At 49.5% G+C, this 17,737-nt stretch overlaps 2 protein-coding genes and 1 long non-coding RNA gene across 17 annotated transcripts in view; 2 read left to right on the plus strand and 1 right to left on the minus strand.

The window, feature by feature from the left end:
* MDC1 (mediator of DNA damage checkpoint 1) lies at nucleotides 1–15,937 on the plus strand. 14 transcript variants are annotated; one of them, XM_049715661.1, is made up of 16 exons: nucleotides 1–269; nucleotides 2,963–3,104; nucleotides 3,709–4,089; nucleotides 4,175–4,244; nucleotides 4,540–6,011; nucleotides 6,524–6,589; nucleotides 6,755–6,844; nucleotides 7,226–8,023; nucleotides 8,133–8,176; nucleotides 8,671–9,026; nucleotides 10,011–10,881; nucleotides 10,963–11,082; nucleotides 11,215–11,397; nucleotides 11,624–11,749; nucleotides 11,846–11,956; nucleotides 12,906–13,679. In XM_049715661.1, the coding sequence occupies exons 1-16, from the start codon at nucleotides 249–251 to the stop codon at nucleotides 13,071–13,073; spliced, it is 5,019 nt and encodes a 1,672-aa protein (XP_049571618.1). In that variant the 5' UTR covers nucleotides 1–248; the 3' UTR covers nucleotides 13,074–13,679. The 14 variants fall into 14 exon arrangements, with proteins under 14 accessions (XP_049571618.1, XP_049571605.1, XP_049571614.1 ...); XM_049715657.1 differs by having other exon boundaries at nucleotides 5–269; nucleotides 8,671–9,571; nucleotides 9,941–10,881; XM_049715658.1 differs by having other exon boundaries at nucleotides 5–269; nucleotides 8,671–9,346; nucleotides 9,716–10,881.
* The window catches only part of LOC125965562 (uncharacterized), a 7,249-nt gene continuing 2,620 nt past the window's right edge, over nucleotides 13,109–17,737 (minus strand). The window contains exons 2-3 of the long non-coding RNA XR_007479599.1: nucleotides 17,425–17,508; nucleotides 13,109–13,421 (exon numbers count right to left, since the gene is read on the minus strand). This is a non-coding gene — a long non-coding RNA (uncharacterized LOC125965562). The remainder of the gene's footprint in view (nucleotides 13,422–17,424; nucleotides 17,509–17,737) is intronic.
* Nucleotides 16,086–17,737, plus strand: part of NRM (nurim) — a 3,156-nt gene continuing 1,504 nt past the window's right edge. The window contains exons 1-2 of one of the 2 annotated variants that reach the window (XM_004286053.4): nucleotides 16,086–16,441; nucleotides 16,999–17,195. In XM_004286053.4, the coding sequence (XP_004286101.1) occupies nucleotides 16,309–16,441; nucleotides 16,999–17,195 (330 nt within the window). In that variant the 5' untranslated portion in view covers nucleotides 16,086–16,308. The remainder of the gene's footprint in view (nucleotides 16,442–16,998; nucleotides 17,196–17,737) is intronic. The other variant, XM_004286054.3, reaches the window with a different exon arrangement.

Below are 17,737 nucleotides of genomic sequence, written 5' to 3' on the forward strand. Positions count from 1 at the left end.
CTTGGAGAATGACCTCAAAATGTCCATCAGGAATGTATTGTCAGAGAGGAAATGACATGACTTCAAGACGAGCTAACTCATAAGAAAATGACTTCCATTGCAATGAGTCCTCGAGCGCCACGCCTACGGGATATTTTCCAAACTGCAGCCTTCAGCCACGACTGCAACCCGCAATCCATTTTCATTTCTCATGAGTCAGCGGACTCCATGTCTGGGAGGACCGGGGAAGGACGCTCTGGCCGCACTAGATGCTTGGGGCGACGACTATGGTAAGCCCCTCTATCCATCGCTGGCGTCCAGACTCTGTGGTCGCAATTTGGAAATCTGCGCGGGAAGTGGGCGGTGCGGTGAAGCGGCAGTGGGTTGTCCTCTGGAGCTGCCCAATCGAGGTGCGCTATTCTGTGCGCCTTCGGCGGCCTCTGATTACAGCCTCAGCCAACTGATCTCAGCCTCCCCGGAGAAGCCGCCCCTTTGAGCTGTAAGGGGGCGGGGACGGGGCGGGGCTCTGGCTGTGCCTCCGAATTGGCGGCTTGCTCTGTCGGCGTGCAGCCGGGCTGTGAAAGACAGCGGCAGGAGCCAATCAGCGAATCGGCCCCCGCCCCGCTCAGGCACTCGCGCCACCCCGGTCGCGGCCGTTACTGGTGGCGCGCGCGGGGACTCAAAGTAGGTGAGTTCTGGGGGGCCTCGCCCAAGGCTCCCCGGGTGACATCTTGGTTTTCCCCGGTGGGCGGGAGGGGCGTGCCTTGGGTACGACTGGGCGGAGGATACTTGGAAATTTGCTGCTCGGATTATAATACTCATCCTTACCTGACGCTCCTCCCTGACCTTAGGTATGAAGACACAGGGAGCCGTTGGGCTAGGAGGGAACCCATGGGATGGAGGGAGATCAAAGGTGGTGGCCCATGGATTGGAGACGAGGGTCATGGATACCAGCTGAGTTCGCCAGTCTTAAGAACGGAGTTAACACTATCTCCATGGAGGTGTCCTACTTTCCCAACCTGTCAACAGTTTCCGTTTAGAGTAGCATCTTTCATACTGTTTTGAGTTTTCATCTTATTTGTTCTTTAATCAGGAGGGCAGAGTTAATTTTACTTTTGGTTCAGGAATGTATCCCGAATACTTACAGCGGTACCAGGTGCGCAATAACTGTTGAATGAATATGATGGACCCTTGGGGAAAAGACACAGTTCTGCCTTGTCCAGTTCTCGGGGGGTGTGAGGCAGAAATGGAATGTAATAGTTACACTATGGTGAGAGCTATCAGGATAAGTACAAGTCCACCAACCACCGTGAAACACTTAGGAACATGGGGAACACCAGAAAGCAGAGAAGACTCCAGGCAAGGCTTTGCTGAGGTAGTGACATTTGAACTGAATTGTAAAGGATGGGTAGGATTTGGACCAGAAAACTATGAGCAAAGGGCTAAGGAGCTGGCTAAGGCCTGCAGATGAAAGGGAGCAATGTGTTCAGAGACTGGGGAGAAGGTCCATGTGGCTGAATCATAGGCTTGGGTGAGGTGCGGGTGGGACATACATTTGAGGATATGAGGTTCTGATTGTGGAGGGTCTTGCTAAGGAGTTTAGATTTTATTTTATCCTAGGGGCATGGAAATCCATCAAAGAATATTAAACAGAGGAGAGACATTATCTGGGTGGTCCTGGACAAATTCCTTAATCCATCTGTATTGCAGTTTCTTTATCTGAGAAATAGAAAGTAATAATAAGGAATTCCCTGGCGCTCCAGTGGTTAGGACTCCGTGCTTACACTGCAGGGGCCAGGGGTTTGATCCCTGGTCGAGGAACTAAGATCCCACATGCCATGCTGCGTGTCCAAAAGGAAAACAACCAAAAAAAAAAGTAATAATAATAGTTTACAGGGTTCTTGTGATAATTAAATAAGTCAGTGAATATAAAGTATTTAGAGCAGTGCTTGACACCTACCAAGCCTCTCTTTTGGCTGTTATGATTTTTTGCAGTTTAGTCTGATCATACTGAGATGATCTGATAAAGTGTAAAAAGCATGGGCTTTGCAGCCAGAAGCACATTTATTCCTACCCTTTTCATTTACCTGCTATGTTATCCTGATTGAATATTTTTAGCCTTAGTGTCCTAAACGCCTGCCTCATGGCTACTATGCCTGATACATAGTTGGTGTTTGGCAAAAGTTATCCCAATAGTGGATAGTGAAATCAATTTAGTGGATTGCAAATCGGCGTTTAAAGAATTGAGAAGAGAAAAAAACAGAATGACAACTATCAGAGTGTTGTAAAAAGGCTTAACATTGTTTCTCAAAACATTTGTCTATAAATAAGCATGTGGGGTTTGTTTTTTTTTTTTTTAAGATTTATTTATTTACTATTATTTATTTAATTTTGGCTGTGTCGGGTCTTAGTTGCAGCATGCGGGATCTTCACTGAGGCATGCGGGATCTTTCATTGCGGTGCCGGAGCTTCTCTCTAGTTGTACTGTGTGGGTTTTCTCTTCTCTAGTTGTGGCGCGCAGGCTCCAGGGCACGTGGGCTCTGTAGTTTGTGGCACGCAGGCTCTCTAGTTGAGGCGCCCGAGCTTAGTAGTTGTGGCACACAGGTTTAGTTGCCCTGCGACATGTGGGATCTTAGTTCCCTGATCAGGGATCGAACCTGAGTCCCCTGCGTTGGGAGGCAGATGCTTTACCACTGGACCACCAGGGAAGTCCCAAGCATGCGTTTTTGTATATATTTCTGTACTGGGGACTGGGGACTCTATAATATTTCTGTACTGGGGACTCTATAATATTTATTTCTTATTCCGTATCATGGTCAAAGATATTTCTTAAATGCTTCAGAAGAATAACAACAGAATGACTGGCAGAAGGGGAAGCATCAGCCTCCATAGCTATCCAGGTTTACAGCAGTTAGCAGTCTCCTCTCTGAGGCTGTGTGTGTGACCCACTGAAAGAGGTGATAATAATGTGTTTTTTCCTCAGATCATGGAAGACACCCAGGTTATTAACTGGGAAGTTGAACAAGAAGAGGAGGTTGAAGAGAGACCCAGTGAATCTTTGGGGTGTAGCTTGGAGCCCCTTGGGCGACTGCGTATCTTCAGTAGTTCCTATGGACCAGAAAAAGGTCAGGGGTTATTGGGTGCTGAAGTACTGGTATTTCTTTTTCTTTTTTTTTTTTTAGGCCTCTTATTTCTGTGGCGAGGTAATTGGAGGCTTGCAAGCTTAGATATGCATCTGGGAGATCTGAAAAAAGGTTTTACTGGGAATGGAGAAGAGGGGGCTGATTGATCTGATTGCTCCAGGCAAGTGCCCTGGACTCAATGGGGTGCCTTTACTTTGGTAGGAGAAGATGAAGGGATTCAGATAAAAATCCAGTGAGGTCTGGAAATGGGTGGTGGTGACGTTTTGCACAACAATGTGAATGTACTTAACGTCACTGAACTGTACACTGAAAAGTTGGCTGAATGGTAAATTTTATGTATATTTTACATAAATGGTAAATTTTATGTATATTTTACAATAGAAAATAATCCAGTGTGGATGGATGGGGTATTGATTATGAATAATGCATTGCATATATTCTTTATTAGCTAGATAATCCTGGGGCCTTTTATTTTTCTAATGCATGGGGGGACCTTGAGTGAGTAGTGAGGTACTTAACAGGAACATTTTCCTAATAGAAGGTCAGGACTCTGGCCTTGGAACCCATATACCTCTCTAATTCTTAGATTTCCCACTATACCTTGGGAAGAATGTGGTAGGCCGAATGCCTGATTGCTCTGTGGCCCTGCCCTATTCATCTATCTCCAAACAACATGCAGTGATTGAAATCTTGGCCTGGGACAAGGCGCCTGTCCTCCGGGATTGTGGAAGCCTCAATGGTACTCAAATCCTGAGGCCTCCTAAGGTCCTGGGCCCTGGGGTGAGTCATCGTTTGAGGGACCGGGAGTTGATTCTCTTTGCTGACTTGCCCTGCCAGTACCATCGCTTGGATGTCCCCCTGCCCTTTGTCTCCCGGGGCCCTCTAACTATAGAGGAGACACCCAGGGTACAGGGAGGAACTCAACCCCACAGGCTTCTGTTGGCTGAGGACTCAGAGGAAGAAGTAGGTAAGTTTGTGTATTGGGAGGGCGGGTGAGGAGATGGGGATTGTGAGTGTAAAACTGTCAACTTACTCCTTTCTACAACTGACAGATTCTCTTTCTGAGAAGTGTGTGGTGAAAGGACCAAGGACCTCCTTTTTGGCAACAGTAGTTCCAGAGAGGTGAGTGCCAAAGGGCCAGACACCTGAGTCCTCTAAAGGAGGAGGAGTCAGGGGCTGGAGGATCCATCTCTACGAGAACTTATTACCATGAAAGTCCGGGCTGGGGAACTACACATACTCGTTCAATCAACTGAATTTTTATTGAGCACCTCTGATGTGCCAAGTAAAAAACTAACTGCTGGAGATAGAAAAGAAAATACTACCTCATGTCTGCCCTCAAGGAGCTCCTAGTTGAGTGGGGTATCCCTTCTGGGGAAATAGATTCTATAGACTCTCTCTTCTCTTCCCTTCACAGCGATGAAGAGGGACCTTCCTCTGCCCTGGATGTCCCTGGGCCACCTTTTGCCTTCAACTTGAACAGTGACACAGATGAGGAAGAAAGTCAGCAACCAGGAGCAGGGGAGGGCTCCTCAGCTGCCAGAAGAGTCACCGCTGCAGAGACAGAACAGCCTAAACCTGTCACAACTGGAATCCAGCTTGAAAAGGATCAGTGTTCAGTGAAGGAGAAGAACAATGACACGAAAGTTGAGAGGAGCGCGAGGAGTAGGGTGGTTCCAGTTGGAGTGATTCTGGAGAGGAGCCAGCCTGCTGGGGTGGACAGTGACACAGATGTGGACGATGAGAGCGGGCCTCTGAGAAGGCTCACTGGGGTCCATCTGGAAAGGGCCCAGCCTTGTGGCTTCATAGACAGTGATACTGATGTGGAAGAAGAGGGGATCCCTGCGACCCCAGCTGTAGTTCCTGTGAGGAAGAGGCACATCTTCCATGAAGTTGGTACAGAGAGTCCTCGGGCACCTGGCGTGGCACATCAGCAGGAGAGCCCGGCTGGTAGTGATACAGATATAGAGGAGGGGGAGGCCCCCCTGACTGTCCCTCTGGACAAAAGCCGAGCCTCCGTCGTGATCGATAGCAATACAGATGACAAGGAAGAAGTCTCAGCAGCTCTCACGCTGGCACATCTAAGAGAGAGCCGGGCCGTTGCGTGGAACAGAGATCCAGATGCAGAAAACGATAGGTCCCAACCGGTGGCCCTTCTGGAGCAAAGCCAAGCCTCTGCTGGGAGAGACAGTGACACAGACGTGAAGGAAAAGGGGCTCCCAGTGGAGAAGACAGGAACTGTTCCCAGGGGTCACACGGGCAAGGCATATTCAGAAAAGAGTCATCCTCCTCTCAGGGACAGTGATACAGAGGTGGCGGAAGAGAAGAGCTCACCAGGGTTCCACCTGGAGAGAAGCCAAGCCTCTGCCACAGTGCATATCAACACACAAGTGGTGGAGGAAGTCCCACCACGGCCAGCTGTTATACTTCTGGAGAAGCATCAAGTACCTGTAGCATGGACACATCAAACAGATGTGGAAGCTGAAGGAGGCCCAGCAAAGCTGCCTGTGGTGTATCTAGAAGAAGCCCAGCCTCCTCTCGCTGGGGACTGTGACCCAGATGCGGAGAAGAACACATCCTTAGCAGCCTCAGCAGTGGCAGATGTAAGAAAGAGCCAGCTTCAGGCAGAAGATACTGGGACAGAGTGGGCTGTAGCCGTTCTTGAACAGGGCAGGGCTTTTATGGCTGGGGCCCAGGGTGGGTCACCCGCGGCCCAAGTGGAGCAGGACCTTCTCCCTGTCTCAAGGAATAACATAGCAGATCTGGTGGTGGACACAGGCACTCCAGGGGAACCCACCCAGCCACAGAGACAGGGGGCCCAGACCCCCACAGAAGGGGAGAGAGAACCACATGTGGATAGGACCATGGACTCTGGAGACAACCACGATGGTTAGTGCTGGCCTTTCTTCCTCCCTTAACCCCTGCAATAAAGAATGCTTCTAGGATATCTTAGTTCATTTGAGCTGCTATAACAAAATACCATAAACTGGGTAGCTTATAAACAACAGAAGTTTATTTTTCACACTTCTAAAGCCTGGGAAGTCCAAGATACCAGCAGATTCAGTGTCTGGTGAGGCCCCGCTTCCTTCTTCATAGGCAGCCATCTTCTCACTATGTCCTCACGTGGCAGAAGGGCCCAAGGAAGCTCTCTGGAGTCTCTTTTATAAGGGGACTGATCCCATTCACACGGGCTCCACCCTCATGACCTAATCACCTCCCAGAAGCCCCACCTCCTAATACCCTCACATTGGAAATTAGGTTTCAATGTAAGAATTTTGGGGGAGACACAGAGATTCAGTCTATTGCATGGTGTTGGGGCTGAGGAGGGAATAGTAGAGTAAAAGGAAGGAGTTAAGGGTCAGCTGTGATTTTTTAATTATCCTATATTCCTCCCCCACCAGATTCTGAAGATCTGGACCTGCAAGCTACCCAGTGCTTTGTGGAGAGAGAGAATCAGAGCCTGGAAGGTGAGGACATCTGTATCATGTGGATACTGGTACAAACAGGAGCTTGGAGATCAGACTGGTAGTCCTTGAAGTGTGTGAAAGCTGGGACGGTCAGGGTGGGAAACTAAGAATGGGACCCTGGAGTTCTGTGGAGCAGTGCTCAGGCCATGCTTTCTTGTGCAACAGTCCCCAGCATGGAGGATGAACCCACCCAGGCCTTCCTGTTTACTCTGCCCCAAGAGCCTGGCCCTTCCCGTTGCAGCTTCCAGGCCACAGGTATAAGAAACTCTCCCCTCCTCTGTGTCCCAAACTTGGCATCCTTATTTCCCCCTCTACACGTTTCTTTTATATTTCTTGACGTTTTGCTGATGTTCCTCCATCTCCTCAGAAAAAAAATGCCATATTAAGTCAGACCCATAGAGCAACTAGTCTAGCATAAGTTTTTAAGAGGCTACTGAGAGAGCTTTTATATGAAGGTTTGGGCTTACTTTTTGAGACAAATGTTAAATGTTATGACTATCTTCCTTACTCCCAGCTTTCCTTTAATAACCCATTTAAATTTATTATGCATGAATTTGTCTTCATCTTTTCTCAAGCTATTACCTTTTCAACCTACACTCCTCCCTCTTCTCTCTCTCTCTCTCACTCTGCTTTCAGGTTCCTTGGATGAGCCATGGGAGGTCTTGGCTACACAGCCATTCTGTCCGAGAGAGTCTGAAGCCTCTGAGACCCAGCCCATTGCCACCCACATTGAAGCCCATGCATCTTGCCCCTCTCCACCTATGGCAGCACCACAAGAGCAACATCCAGAGAGTCCAGTTCATGCAGAGCCACTGGGGATTCAAGGCAGAGGGATGCAGACTGTGGAGGAAGACATGGGTACACCAAGAGAGACAGCAGAGAGGGTGACCCCTGAGAGAGGGCCATTGGAGAGGGAAACTGAGAAACTGCCCTCGGAAGGAGAGAGGGAAGATGTGATGGGAGAGGAAGAATCAACGAAGGGGATACAGGACAGAGAACAAAAACAGGTGTTAGCTAGAGATACTCAGAAACAAGAGTCTGACAAAAAAGTAAAAAGTGCAAGTACTGAAAGGGATATGGAGAGTTTGAAGGTAGAAATTGAGACACCCGAGGAAATACAAGAGAAAGAGAGAGAAAAGCAGACTCTTACAAGAGAAATATTTGACAGAGAAGCAGAGAAACCAGTAGCAGAGAGAGAGTGTGAGGCAGGTGGGTTACAAGGGAAGGTACCCAAAGTGATGCTGGACAGAGGCCCACAGACAGGGGAGACAGAGGCGGGGGGCCAGGACCAGAAAGGCCAGGCCTCAGGTTCGACACCAGAGCCTGGAGCGGGGGCAGGAGACCTTCAGGGACTTGCTTCAGACCCCATAGCTTCTGGGAGCCAGTCAGGTGGAGGAAGGGGTGCCCCAGTGAGCCCCAGGAGGCAGCAGAGAGGTAAGTGAAGGTAGAGGGGAGCCTAAGGTGGTACACAGCCCTCATGATAATCAACCGCTAAGTGACTGACTGCTTAGACCTCAGCTACTTGCCTTTCCCTTCTGTCTAGGCTACTTGAAGTGCAAGATGCCACCTGCTGAGAAGGCTTCCAGGGTGAGAGCTGCTTTCTGTACCCACCTCCCCACTCCACAGGTCATCTCTGCAATCTCCTCCACTGCCCCTTCCCCTGACTTGCTTTCATTTACTCCTTTCCCCATACGTTTAACTTTTCTTCCATTTTCACTGCTCCTTAGTTGGCTTCTTGGTTGGCTCCTTAGTTGGCTTCTATCCGTTTACTTTGACACTGTTGTTTTCCATATCTGTTCCCCAAGTTCTGTCTCCCCCTCCCTGACTCAGAAAGCTCCTTTTTCAAGCCCCTTTCCTCTTTCTCCTAACCGTCCTCTTTATTAGCATCATCCATACATGGAGAATGCTGTACTGGCATTCTGGGGAGAGGTCTCTGGGAAGGAGGGAATTCCCAGTCTAATGGAACAGACAGAAAGAGATGCCACGAGTACACTCTATAAACAAGGATCAAGAACAGTATCCAAGTCCTGTCTCTCTTCTCTCTGTCTCCTCCTCCCTCACTGGCTTCCATTTCTCCCCAGGGTGATCAGGAATCCCCAGATGCTTGTCGGCCTCCTGCACTGCAGGAGGCTTCAGCGCCTCTCCAAAACCCCCTCATCTCTCACAGCCAGAAACATCCTGCCCCTCAGTCCCTCCTTTCGCCCTCTCCACCTCCTTTAGAACCGCCCATTCCCAGGACCAGACAAAATGAGAGTCAGGAAGCTCTGGAGACTCCCTTTTCCTCAGAGCTGGACTCTCTTCACCCAAAACCCAAAGTCAAGCCCCAAGGGTCCTCTCCAGTTTCTTCTGTACCCCTTGAGCCCCACCCTACCGCCTCCACAGACCAGCTTGTCACCCCCAAGCCCACATCTCGGGCCACTCGGGGCAGGACACTTAGGTCCTCTGTCAAAACCCCTGAACAAAATGTCTCCACAGCCCCTGAACTCCAGCCTTCTGCCCACACAGACCAGGCTGTCACCCCCAAACCCACATCTCGGGCCACTCGGGGCAGAACACAGAGGGCTTCTGTCAAGACTCCCGAACCAGTTATCTCCACAGCCCCTGAGCCCCAGCCTTCCACTCCCACAGACCAGGCTGTCACCCCCAAACCCACATCTCGGGCCACTCGGGGCAGGACACAGAGGGCTTCTGTCAAGACTCCCGAACCAGTTATCGCCACAGCCCCTGAGCCCCAGCCTTCCACTCCCACAGACCAGCCTGTCACCCCCGAACCCACATCTCAGGCCACTCGGGGCCGGACACAGAGGGCTTCTGTCAAGGCTCCCGAACCAGTTATCTCCACAGCCCCTGAGCCCCAGCCTTCCACTCCCACAGACCAGGCTGTCACCCCCAAACCCACATCTCGGGCCACTCGGGGCAGGACACAGAGGGCTTCTGTCAAGACTCCCGAACCAGTTATCTCCACAGCCCCTGAGCCCCAGCCTTCCACTCCCACAGACCAGGCTGTCACCCCCAAACCCACATCTCGGGCCACTCGGGACAGGACACAGAGGGCTTCTGTCAAGACTCCCGAACCAGTTATCTCCACAGCCCCTGAGCCCCAGCCTTCCACTCCCACAGACCAACCTGTCACCCCCAAACCCACATCTCGGGCCACTCGGGGCAGGATACAGAGGGCTTCTGTCAAGGCTCCCGAACCAGTTATCTCCACAGCCCCTGAGCCCCAGCCTTCCACTCCCACAGACCAGCCTGTCACCCACAAACCCACATCTCGGGCCACTCGGGGCAGGACACAGAGGGCTTCTGTCAAGACTCCCGAACCAGTTATCGCCACAGCCCCTGCGCCCCAGCCTTCCACTCCCACAGACCAGCCTGTCACCCCCAAACCCACATCTCAGGCCACTCGGGGCAGGACACTTAGGTCCTCTGTCAAAACCCCTGAACAAAATGTCCCCACAGCCCCTGAGCTCCAGCCTTCTGCCCACACAGACCAGCCTGTCACCCCCAAACCCACATCTCGGGCCCCTCAGGGCAGGACACTTAGGTCATCTGCTAAGGCCCCTGAACCAGTTGTCCCCATAACTCCTGAGCCCCAGCCTTCCACCTCTAAAGACCAGTCTCTCACCCCTGAGCCCACATCTCAGGCCACTTGGGGCAGGACACAAAGGTCCTCTGTCAAGACATCCCAGCCAACTGAACCCACAGCTCCTGACCTTGAACCTTCGTCCCCCACAGAGCAGCCTGTCACCCCCAAAGTCATAGCTCAGGGTGGTCAGAGCAGGACACTAAGGTCTTCTACAGTAAGTGCTGTGCCAGTTCCTACCACCCCTGAATCCCACTCTCCAGTGCCCACAGGAGAGCCTGTTCCCCCTGAGCCCATCCCTGAAGCCAATTGCAGCAGGAGGCCAAGGGCCGCTAGGAAACATGGGTCTCTCACAGCTCACGTTCATGAACCCTATTCTGCACCCTCCGAACCTAACTCCCAGTCTTCAAGGAACCAGAGACGAGGGGCAGTGAGAGCAGCCGAGTCCCTTAGCACCATTCCTGAGCCTGCCTTTGCCCAGCTTCCCGAGGCACCCACTCGTGCTCCCCAGATCCCAAAGGGGGAGGCAGCAGATAGATCTGGCTTCACCCCAGAGCCCCAGCCTGAGGCCTCTCAAAATCGCAAGAGGCCTTTAGCTACTGCGGACTCACCTCCACTTCAAAAACGGCTCCAAAGAGAAGTTCCCCAGAAGACAGCATTCCTCAAGGAAGAAGAAGAAAATCCTGCAGCGAAGCTGAGGAAGGAAGAGGTGAGGAGGGGGCTGGAGTCACCTAGTTTGGAAAGAGCTTGGGGGCTTGGAAACTCCCACCAAGTTCTCTCTCAACCCCAGGATGTAGTGATTCCAGGACCAGGCAAGAGAAAGAGAGAGCAGACAGAGGAGGAGCCCCAGGAAATACCAAGCCGCAGCCTGCGACGGACCAAACCTCTCCAAGAGTCCACGGCCCCCAAAGTAGGAGAGAAGGGCCCTGGGGCTTTGTGGGAGATGGAGATGTGGTAGGACGGGAGGAGACCCAGGGGATTTGGGAGCCGGGTGCCGATGGCGCTGGCTGCCGTGACCAGCTCTGGCTAACCCCCTTCACAGGTGCTCTTCACAGGCGTGGTGGATGCTCATGGAGAGCGGGCAGTGCTGGCCCTGGGGGGCAGTCTGGCCAGCTCAGTGGCTGAGGCTTCCCACCTGGTGACAGATCGGATCCGCCGGACAGTCAAGTTCCTGTGTGCCCTGGGGCGGGGCATCCCCATCCTCTCCCTGGACTGGCTGCACCAGGTGAGAGGCCAGGAGATGATGACAGACCCATAGAGATAGTGGCGGGAGAAGGCTGCTCACATGGGTCTGTAGAAAGCGGTGGGAGGAACGTGGGTACAGGAAGACGAGGTTAGTGAAGCAGAAGGCTTAATTCTGAAAACATTTCGTGAGCTCCCTGTAAACACTAGAAAGAAGAGCTGGGTGAAGGGCTGGGCTGAGCTTTGATGCTGACTGTTACCGTCCTTAGTCCCACAAGGCAGGTTGCTTCTTGCCCCCGGCTGAATATGTGGTGACTGATCCTGAGCAGGAGAAGAACTTTGGCTTCAGCCTTCGGGAGGCCCTGAGCCGGGCTCGGGAGCGAAGGCTGCTGGAGGTGAGGCCATCTTCTGCCCCACACTTCAGCTGTTGCCCAGCGGTCCACGGCCTCTCAGTGCATCATCTACTGTCTCCACCGTTCTCTTCCTCCTAGGGCTACGAGATTCACGTGACCCCAGGAGTCCAGCCACCACCACCTCAGATGGGAGAGATCATCAGCTGCTGTGGAGGCACTGTCCTACCCAGCATGCCCCGGTCCTATAAGGTAGGGGTGGTGTGTTCAGGATCTGGTGAGGTCGTAGTTAGAGAGGTGGCTGGAATGGGAACAGGTTAGAGGGAAAATGGAGGTACAGATGGGAACACGGAGTAGTGAGAGGCTGGGGGAAGACCTCTGGTATAGAGAGGGATAGAGAAGGAAGAGGTCTGCTGATACCAAATGGACTTATTTTTATTTTTGTATATACAATTTTTTGAAATATACACAAAGGGAGAGGGAATATGTAGCGAACCTCCATATACCAATCACTCAGATTCAACAGGTTAATTTAGATTTTGCTGCATTTGCTCTATTCCTTTTTTTTTCCCTTTTTCTTTCATTTTCTTTGCTGAAATTTTTAAGGGAAACTGCAAAGATCATTATTATTTTTTCTTACATATTTGAAATATGTACATTTCTTACATAATCACATGCCGTTATTGGTCAATAACAAAATTAACAATTGTTTCCTGGTTACTTCGTCTTACTCCATTAATCAAATTTCTCGAGTCATCTGAAAATGTCTTTTTACAGTTCAAATCAGGACTCAAACAAGGTCCATGTATCCCCACAATTGCGCTGTATCTCTTAATTTTCTTTTACTCTAGAGCATACCCCCCAACCCACCTAGCCTTTTTCCTGCCATTGACTTCCTGCAGAAACTAGGTCACTTGTCCTTTAGAATGTTCCACAGTCTGGATTTTTCTGTTTGCTCCCTTGTTGTGTCATTTATCTTGTTTTTCTATCTTTTATATTTCCTGTAAATCGTAGTTAACTTTAAAAGGTTGAACAAATTCAGGTTCAACTTGTGTGGCAAGAGTTCTTCATAGACAGTGTGTGTCATATGGCTTCCCGTCAGGAGGTACTGTTTTTGTGCTGCTAAGACTGATTAGTGGGTCCCGAACCTATTTCTAGGATTCTTTTTCACCCCTGGCTTTCTGTTTTCTCTTTCTTCCAGCCTCAGAGAGTTGTGATTACATGTTCCCAGGACTTCCCTCGATGTGCCATTCCATTTCGGGTTGGGCTGCCCATCCTCTCACCTGAGTTCCTGCTCACAGGAGTACTAAAGCAGGAAGCCAAGCCAGAGGCCTTTGTCCTCTCCAGTTTGGAAGTGTCATCCACCTGAAAACCCCACCCCAGTATGCTTTTCCTCCCAGACCAATATATAAAGTGTTAGAAATATTTGGAAGAAAGAACTTAGGGCTTTAGAAAGGATTGGGGTGTACTGATCTGATTTGTCTTGGAACATGGGTGGGGCTGAAAAGCTTGCTGGTAAACAAAGACAGGGAGATTGGGAGCCACAGTTTTCTTAAATGGCCTCTTAAAGTCGGCCAATCCCGTGCTCAGATATCTTAAGTCGCCGCTCACATTTAGCCGGACTGATGTGCTTATTGCTCTATGGCGCGCACAGTGTCCTGCTTCCTGTTTGGAAACCATTTGTTTCTCCTCTTCTTTTCTTACTGGGATTCTTACCCTGCAAAAGATAGTGGAAACAATTTTAGTGTCCAGAACTTGAAAGAATGCTTGGAGTGAGTAAATTTGAGGGTGGAGTTATGGAATGCTACTAAAATATTTTCCCCTCTCCTTGCCCCATCTCGTTAGAAGCATCCTTTAGCTTTGACGTTGAGCAAATCTCTGCCCTTTTTTTTTTTTCCTGGCCTGCTTTTCCAGTATTTATAAAGTTACCTTAGGCTTAACCTCTGTGATAAATAAATATTCACTATGTGCCTTATGGTATAGTACAGTTTTATTTTGTAAATTTTAGAAGTTGGTTGATTACAAGGATGTAGAGAAATTGGAACCCATCTACATTGCTCATGGGAATGTAAAATGATTCATCCACTGTGATAAGCAGTTTGACAGCTTCTCAAAAAGGTAATTATAGAATTACCATATGACGCAGCAATTCTACTCATAGGTATATAGCCAAAAGAATTAAAACAGATGTTCAGACAAATACTTGTATACAAATGTTCACATCAACACTTTCACAAGAGCCGAAAGATGAAAACACCACAAATGTTCATCAGCAGATGAATGGATAAACAAGTTGTGGCATATCCATACAATGGAATATTATTCAGCCATAAAAGGGGATGAGGTACTAATTGTGCTATGGTGTTTTGAGGATGAATCTCAAAAGCATTATGCTAAGTAAAAGAAGCCAGACACAAAAGGTCACATTGTATGACTCCACCTGTAGGAAATACACAGAATAGGTAAATCCATAGAGACAGTAGATGGTGGTTGGCAGGGCTGGCAGGGAGAGGAAATGGGGAATGACCGCCTAATGGGTGCAGGGTTTTATTTTGGGGTGAAGAGAAAATGCTTTGGAACTAGACAGAGGTGGTGGTTGCACACATTATGAATGTACTAAATGACACTGGACTGTTCTCTTTAAAGTGGTTAATTTCATGTTATGTGAATTTCCCTTCAATTTAAAAAAATACTGATTAGTTTTGGGCACTTTTCTGCAGGTAAGTTATACTTAAGTTTGGAAAACTTTGGTGTAGTAGAAACAGCATGAACTTTGCCAAACACTGTGCTGGCTTTTAGACATACCTAATCTCACAATATATATTAAGCATAGCCATAGTGGGTGTGGCACACAGTAGGACCCAGATAAATATTAGTCCCCTTGCACTGCTCAAAGCCTTGTACTTTGTGAAGCTGCCTGTGTCCTTGAGGTCCACTGGATTCCTTACAGTACCTGCTGTCTCTATAGCCCCACTTAGCACTCATGTGCACACCCACTTCATGACTGGTACAATTTAAGTGCCCCGATTTAAATTTCTAGAGAAGAGAGATCTTTTCTTACACTTCCAATGAACCCTACAGCTCATAGCACATTGTGTAATAAATGTCTCTGTCAGTCAGGATCCTAAGAGGAAACTATGGCACAGTCAAATTAGGATAATTTGGAGAGAGTTTAATGAAGTGAAAATTATAAGTAGGCCGAGTGTAGAGAAATCACAAAGAATATTGCCAGTACCCACAGCTCTGTTGTGGCCACCTGTAAACCCAAAAGGTTGAGAGGAGGGAACAGTTACATAGAAAGGCTTCCCTCAAATGCTGTGATTTTCTTTGATGTAGTCCATTCAGGACAACTTCCTGAGGCAGAAAGCAGGATGGAGAGTGAATCAGGAGGGAAAACATAATGATGTCTGGTACAGTATAAAATAGCACTGATTCAGAGGAGAATGGGAATACTAAGCCTCCGGGAGGGGAAGGAATGTAGAGCCTGTGGGATGCTGTTTGGCAATTTTGTCATCCCTGAGCCCACAGGACTAGCAGTTCCTTAATTCTTATCTTGGGAAATTTTCTTGATCTCTTTAGGCCTATGTTTCTTCTATCTATTAGCTGAGGGAATTAGCTTCATGATCTCTAAGTTCCTTACTATGGTCATAGCTACTGTGACCAGGTCCTTAGCTACATGATCTTTAATGGAGAAAAACCTTACTTTACTTTGATTTTTAGATGTGAATGTTAGTCTTGTAGGTATTACAAACAGGTCTGTAGGGAAAATTTTGGACAAAAGATCTTAGTGCTTTCTGACTAGTAAGTGGAGTCTAATATGAGGTTGTATAGGTAGTTAATTATCACAAGCTTGGATAAAATTAACATACTACAAAGTTTACAACTGTAATAAAGTTTTCTATCACAAATATTTTAATATATTGTTACTCTCATGTTTACAAAGTAACAGCCTTTGGCATTAATAGAACAAATCTTTCAGTGTTACAGACAAGTTCTCTCCCCTTAGCAAGTGGAGAGGCAACAAATCAGCTTTATAATAAATTACAGACTAAGCGTTTGTGGTAAAATAGTCACTCTTTTTCATCTAACAAGCTGTAATGGATGATTCAGAGCTTTGGGTTCTCAGCCTGGGTCAACAGTCTTCCGTTCTCTCACCGTTCATTATTAAAGTGTTAGCTGAGGCTTTGTAACCTCTGACTCTGGCTGTTTTCTAGTCAAAGCTGTTAAAGGAAGGGGGGATCATAATGCCGTTTCTGCAAGAACCCTGCAAGAGAAGAACTGTCTTCGTTTTAGATGCGAAAACTAGCCCAGCTGCGATTCAAACCACGTGCATGACTGAACAACCGCTGCCCTTCTCACCTCTCACTTGGGATTCTAACATTCCCTTCTGTGACGCGGAGATCGCAGACCGGGAAAAGGCACTTAAGGATCAGCCCTGAAGCTCTGTGAGAGAGAGCCGCGCGCGCCGGCCGGAAGCCTGGGCGTCGGTGCGCGGGAGCCCCGCCCTCCTGGGCAGGGTCCCAGGCGGGAGGCGGGGTCGGGGCGGAGCCTGCGGCCGCGGGAATCCCAAAACCGCCCCTTTCCCCACCCCTCCATTTCTCGCCATGGCCCCTGCACTGCTCCTCGTCCCTGCTGCCCTCGCCTCTTTCATCCTGGCCTTTGGCACTGGAGTGGAGTTCGTGCGCTTTACCTCCCTTCGGCCACTTCTTGGAGGAATCTCGGAGTCTGGTGGTCCGGGTGAGCGGGAGGGACCGAGGATGAGCTCTGGGGTAGGAAGGTGGAGCCGGAGCAGAGGGAGCGGGGGCGGGGCTTGGAGACAAATGACAGGGGAAGTCCAGGAGAGGGAACTAGAACCGTGAAAGCCGCCGAGACGCTGCAGGGGACACCAAGGACTAAATTAGCAACTCAGGGATTAGCGGTTTGGAGACGCGGGAGAGTGAGGACTGAGGGGGAGAGAGGGCGATAAGCAGAGTATTCTAAGGAAAGGCTTAGTAAAGAGGACTATGGAGAGTGTTATAAAGAGGGAGCATTTGGAGAACCGAAACAAGAAGGGCACTCCAGCCATGCCTTTCGTGACTGACCAGCATGAATCCTCTTCCCCAGCTCTGAAGGAGGCCTGGGGAAGAGGGAAGAAACAGGGAATAGAAAAGTGAGGTGGGCAAAGCCTAGAGAGGAAGCATTAAGGCTCTTGAAAGCATTAAGGGACATGGCCTGGGGTCCCAAGAAGAGATAACAGTAGGGAGTTTTTCCCACAGTCTTCTTGATCTTTTGTCCCTTTCTCCAACTCCCGCTAGATGCCCGCCAGGGATGGCTGGCTGCCCTGCAGGACCAAAGCATTCTTGTCCCCCTGGCTTGGGATCTGGGGCTCCTGCTACTATTTGTGGGGCAGCACAGCCTCATGGCAACTGAGACAGTGAAGTCATGGATGTCCCGGTACTTCGGGGTCCTTCAGAGGTCTCTGTACGTGGCATGCACTGCCCTGGCCTTGCAGGTATGAAGCCCTGGCAGCTGAGTCCTCAAGGGAAACAGTCTGTGGGAAGGATTCCGTCGACTGGAGAGGCAAGGACCTTAGGCTTCTGATAAAACATGGGTTTAGGAGGAGAACTAAGGGTGTTCAGGACTGTAATCTCAGCTCCCATTCCTCCACAGCACATATCCTACTTTTTATCAAGAATGGTGTACTGCTTGTCATTCCCCGAGAATGATATGTGCATTCTCACCGTTGCAACTTTGTTCACGTTGTCCTGCTTGAGATTCCCTTGTTAACTCCTCTTCAGTCCTATCCTTTCTTCAAAAGCACTTCCCTAGGTCACAAGAGAAAGCTTCCCAGTTAGTACTCATCTGTTTCTCAGTGGGTGCTTGGCCTAGGCTACTTTGTGTACCTATCTGGTGACTCTCATCCATTCTTTAAGTCCTCAGAGTAGAGACAAGGCATTCTTACATACTTGGGACCCCACCCAGCACCCTCCACATGTTGAACATGCTCATGGTAGAGGCGGGGAGAGCAGCTGGCCAGCCTGGGATGGGGGCAGC

This window comes from Orcinus orca, chromosome 10, assembly GCF_937001465.1.
Source record: "Orcinus orca chromosome 10, mOrcOrc1.1, whole genome shotgun sequence".
Classification (NCBI taxonomy): domain Eukaryota; kingdom Metazoa; phylum Chordata; class Mammalia; order Artiodactyla; family Delphinidae; genus Orcinus; species Orcinus orca.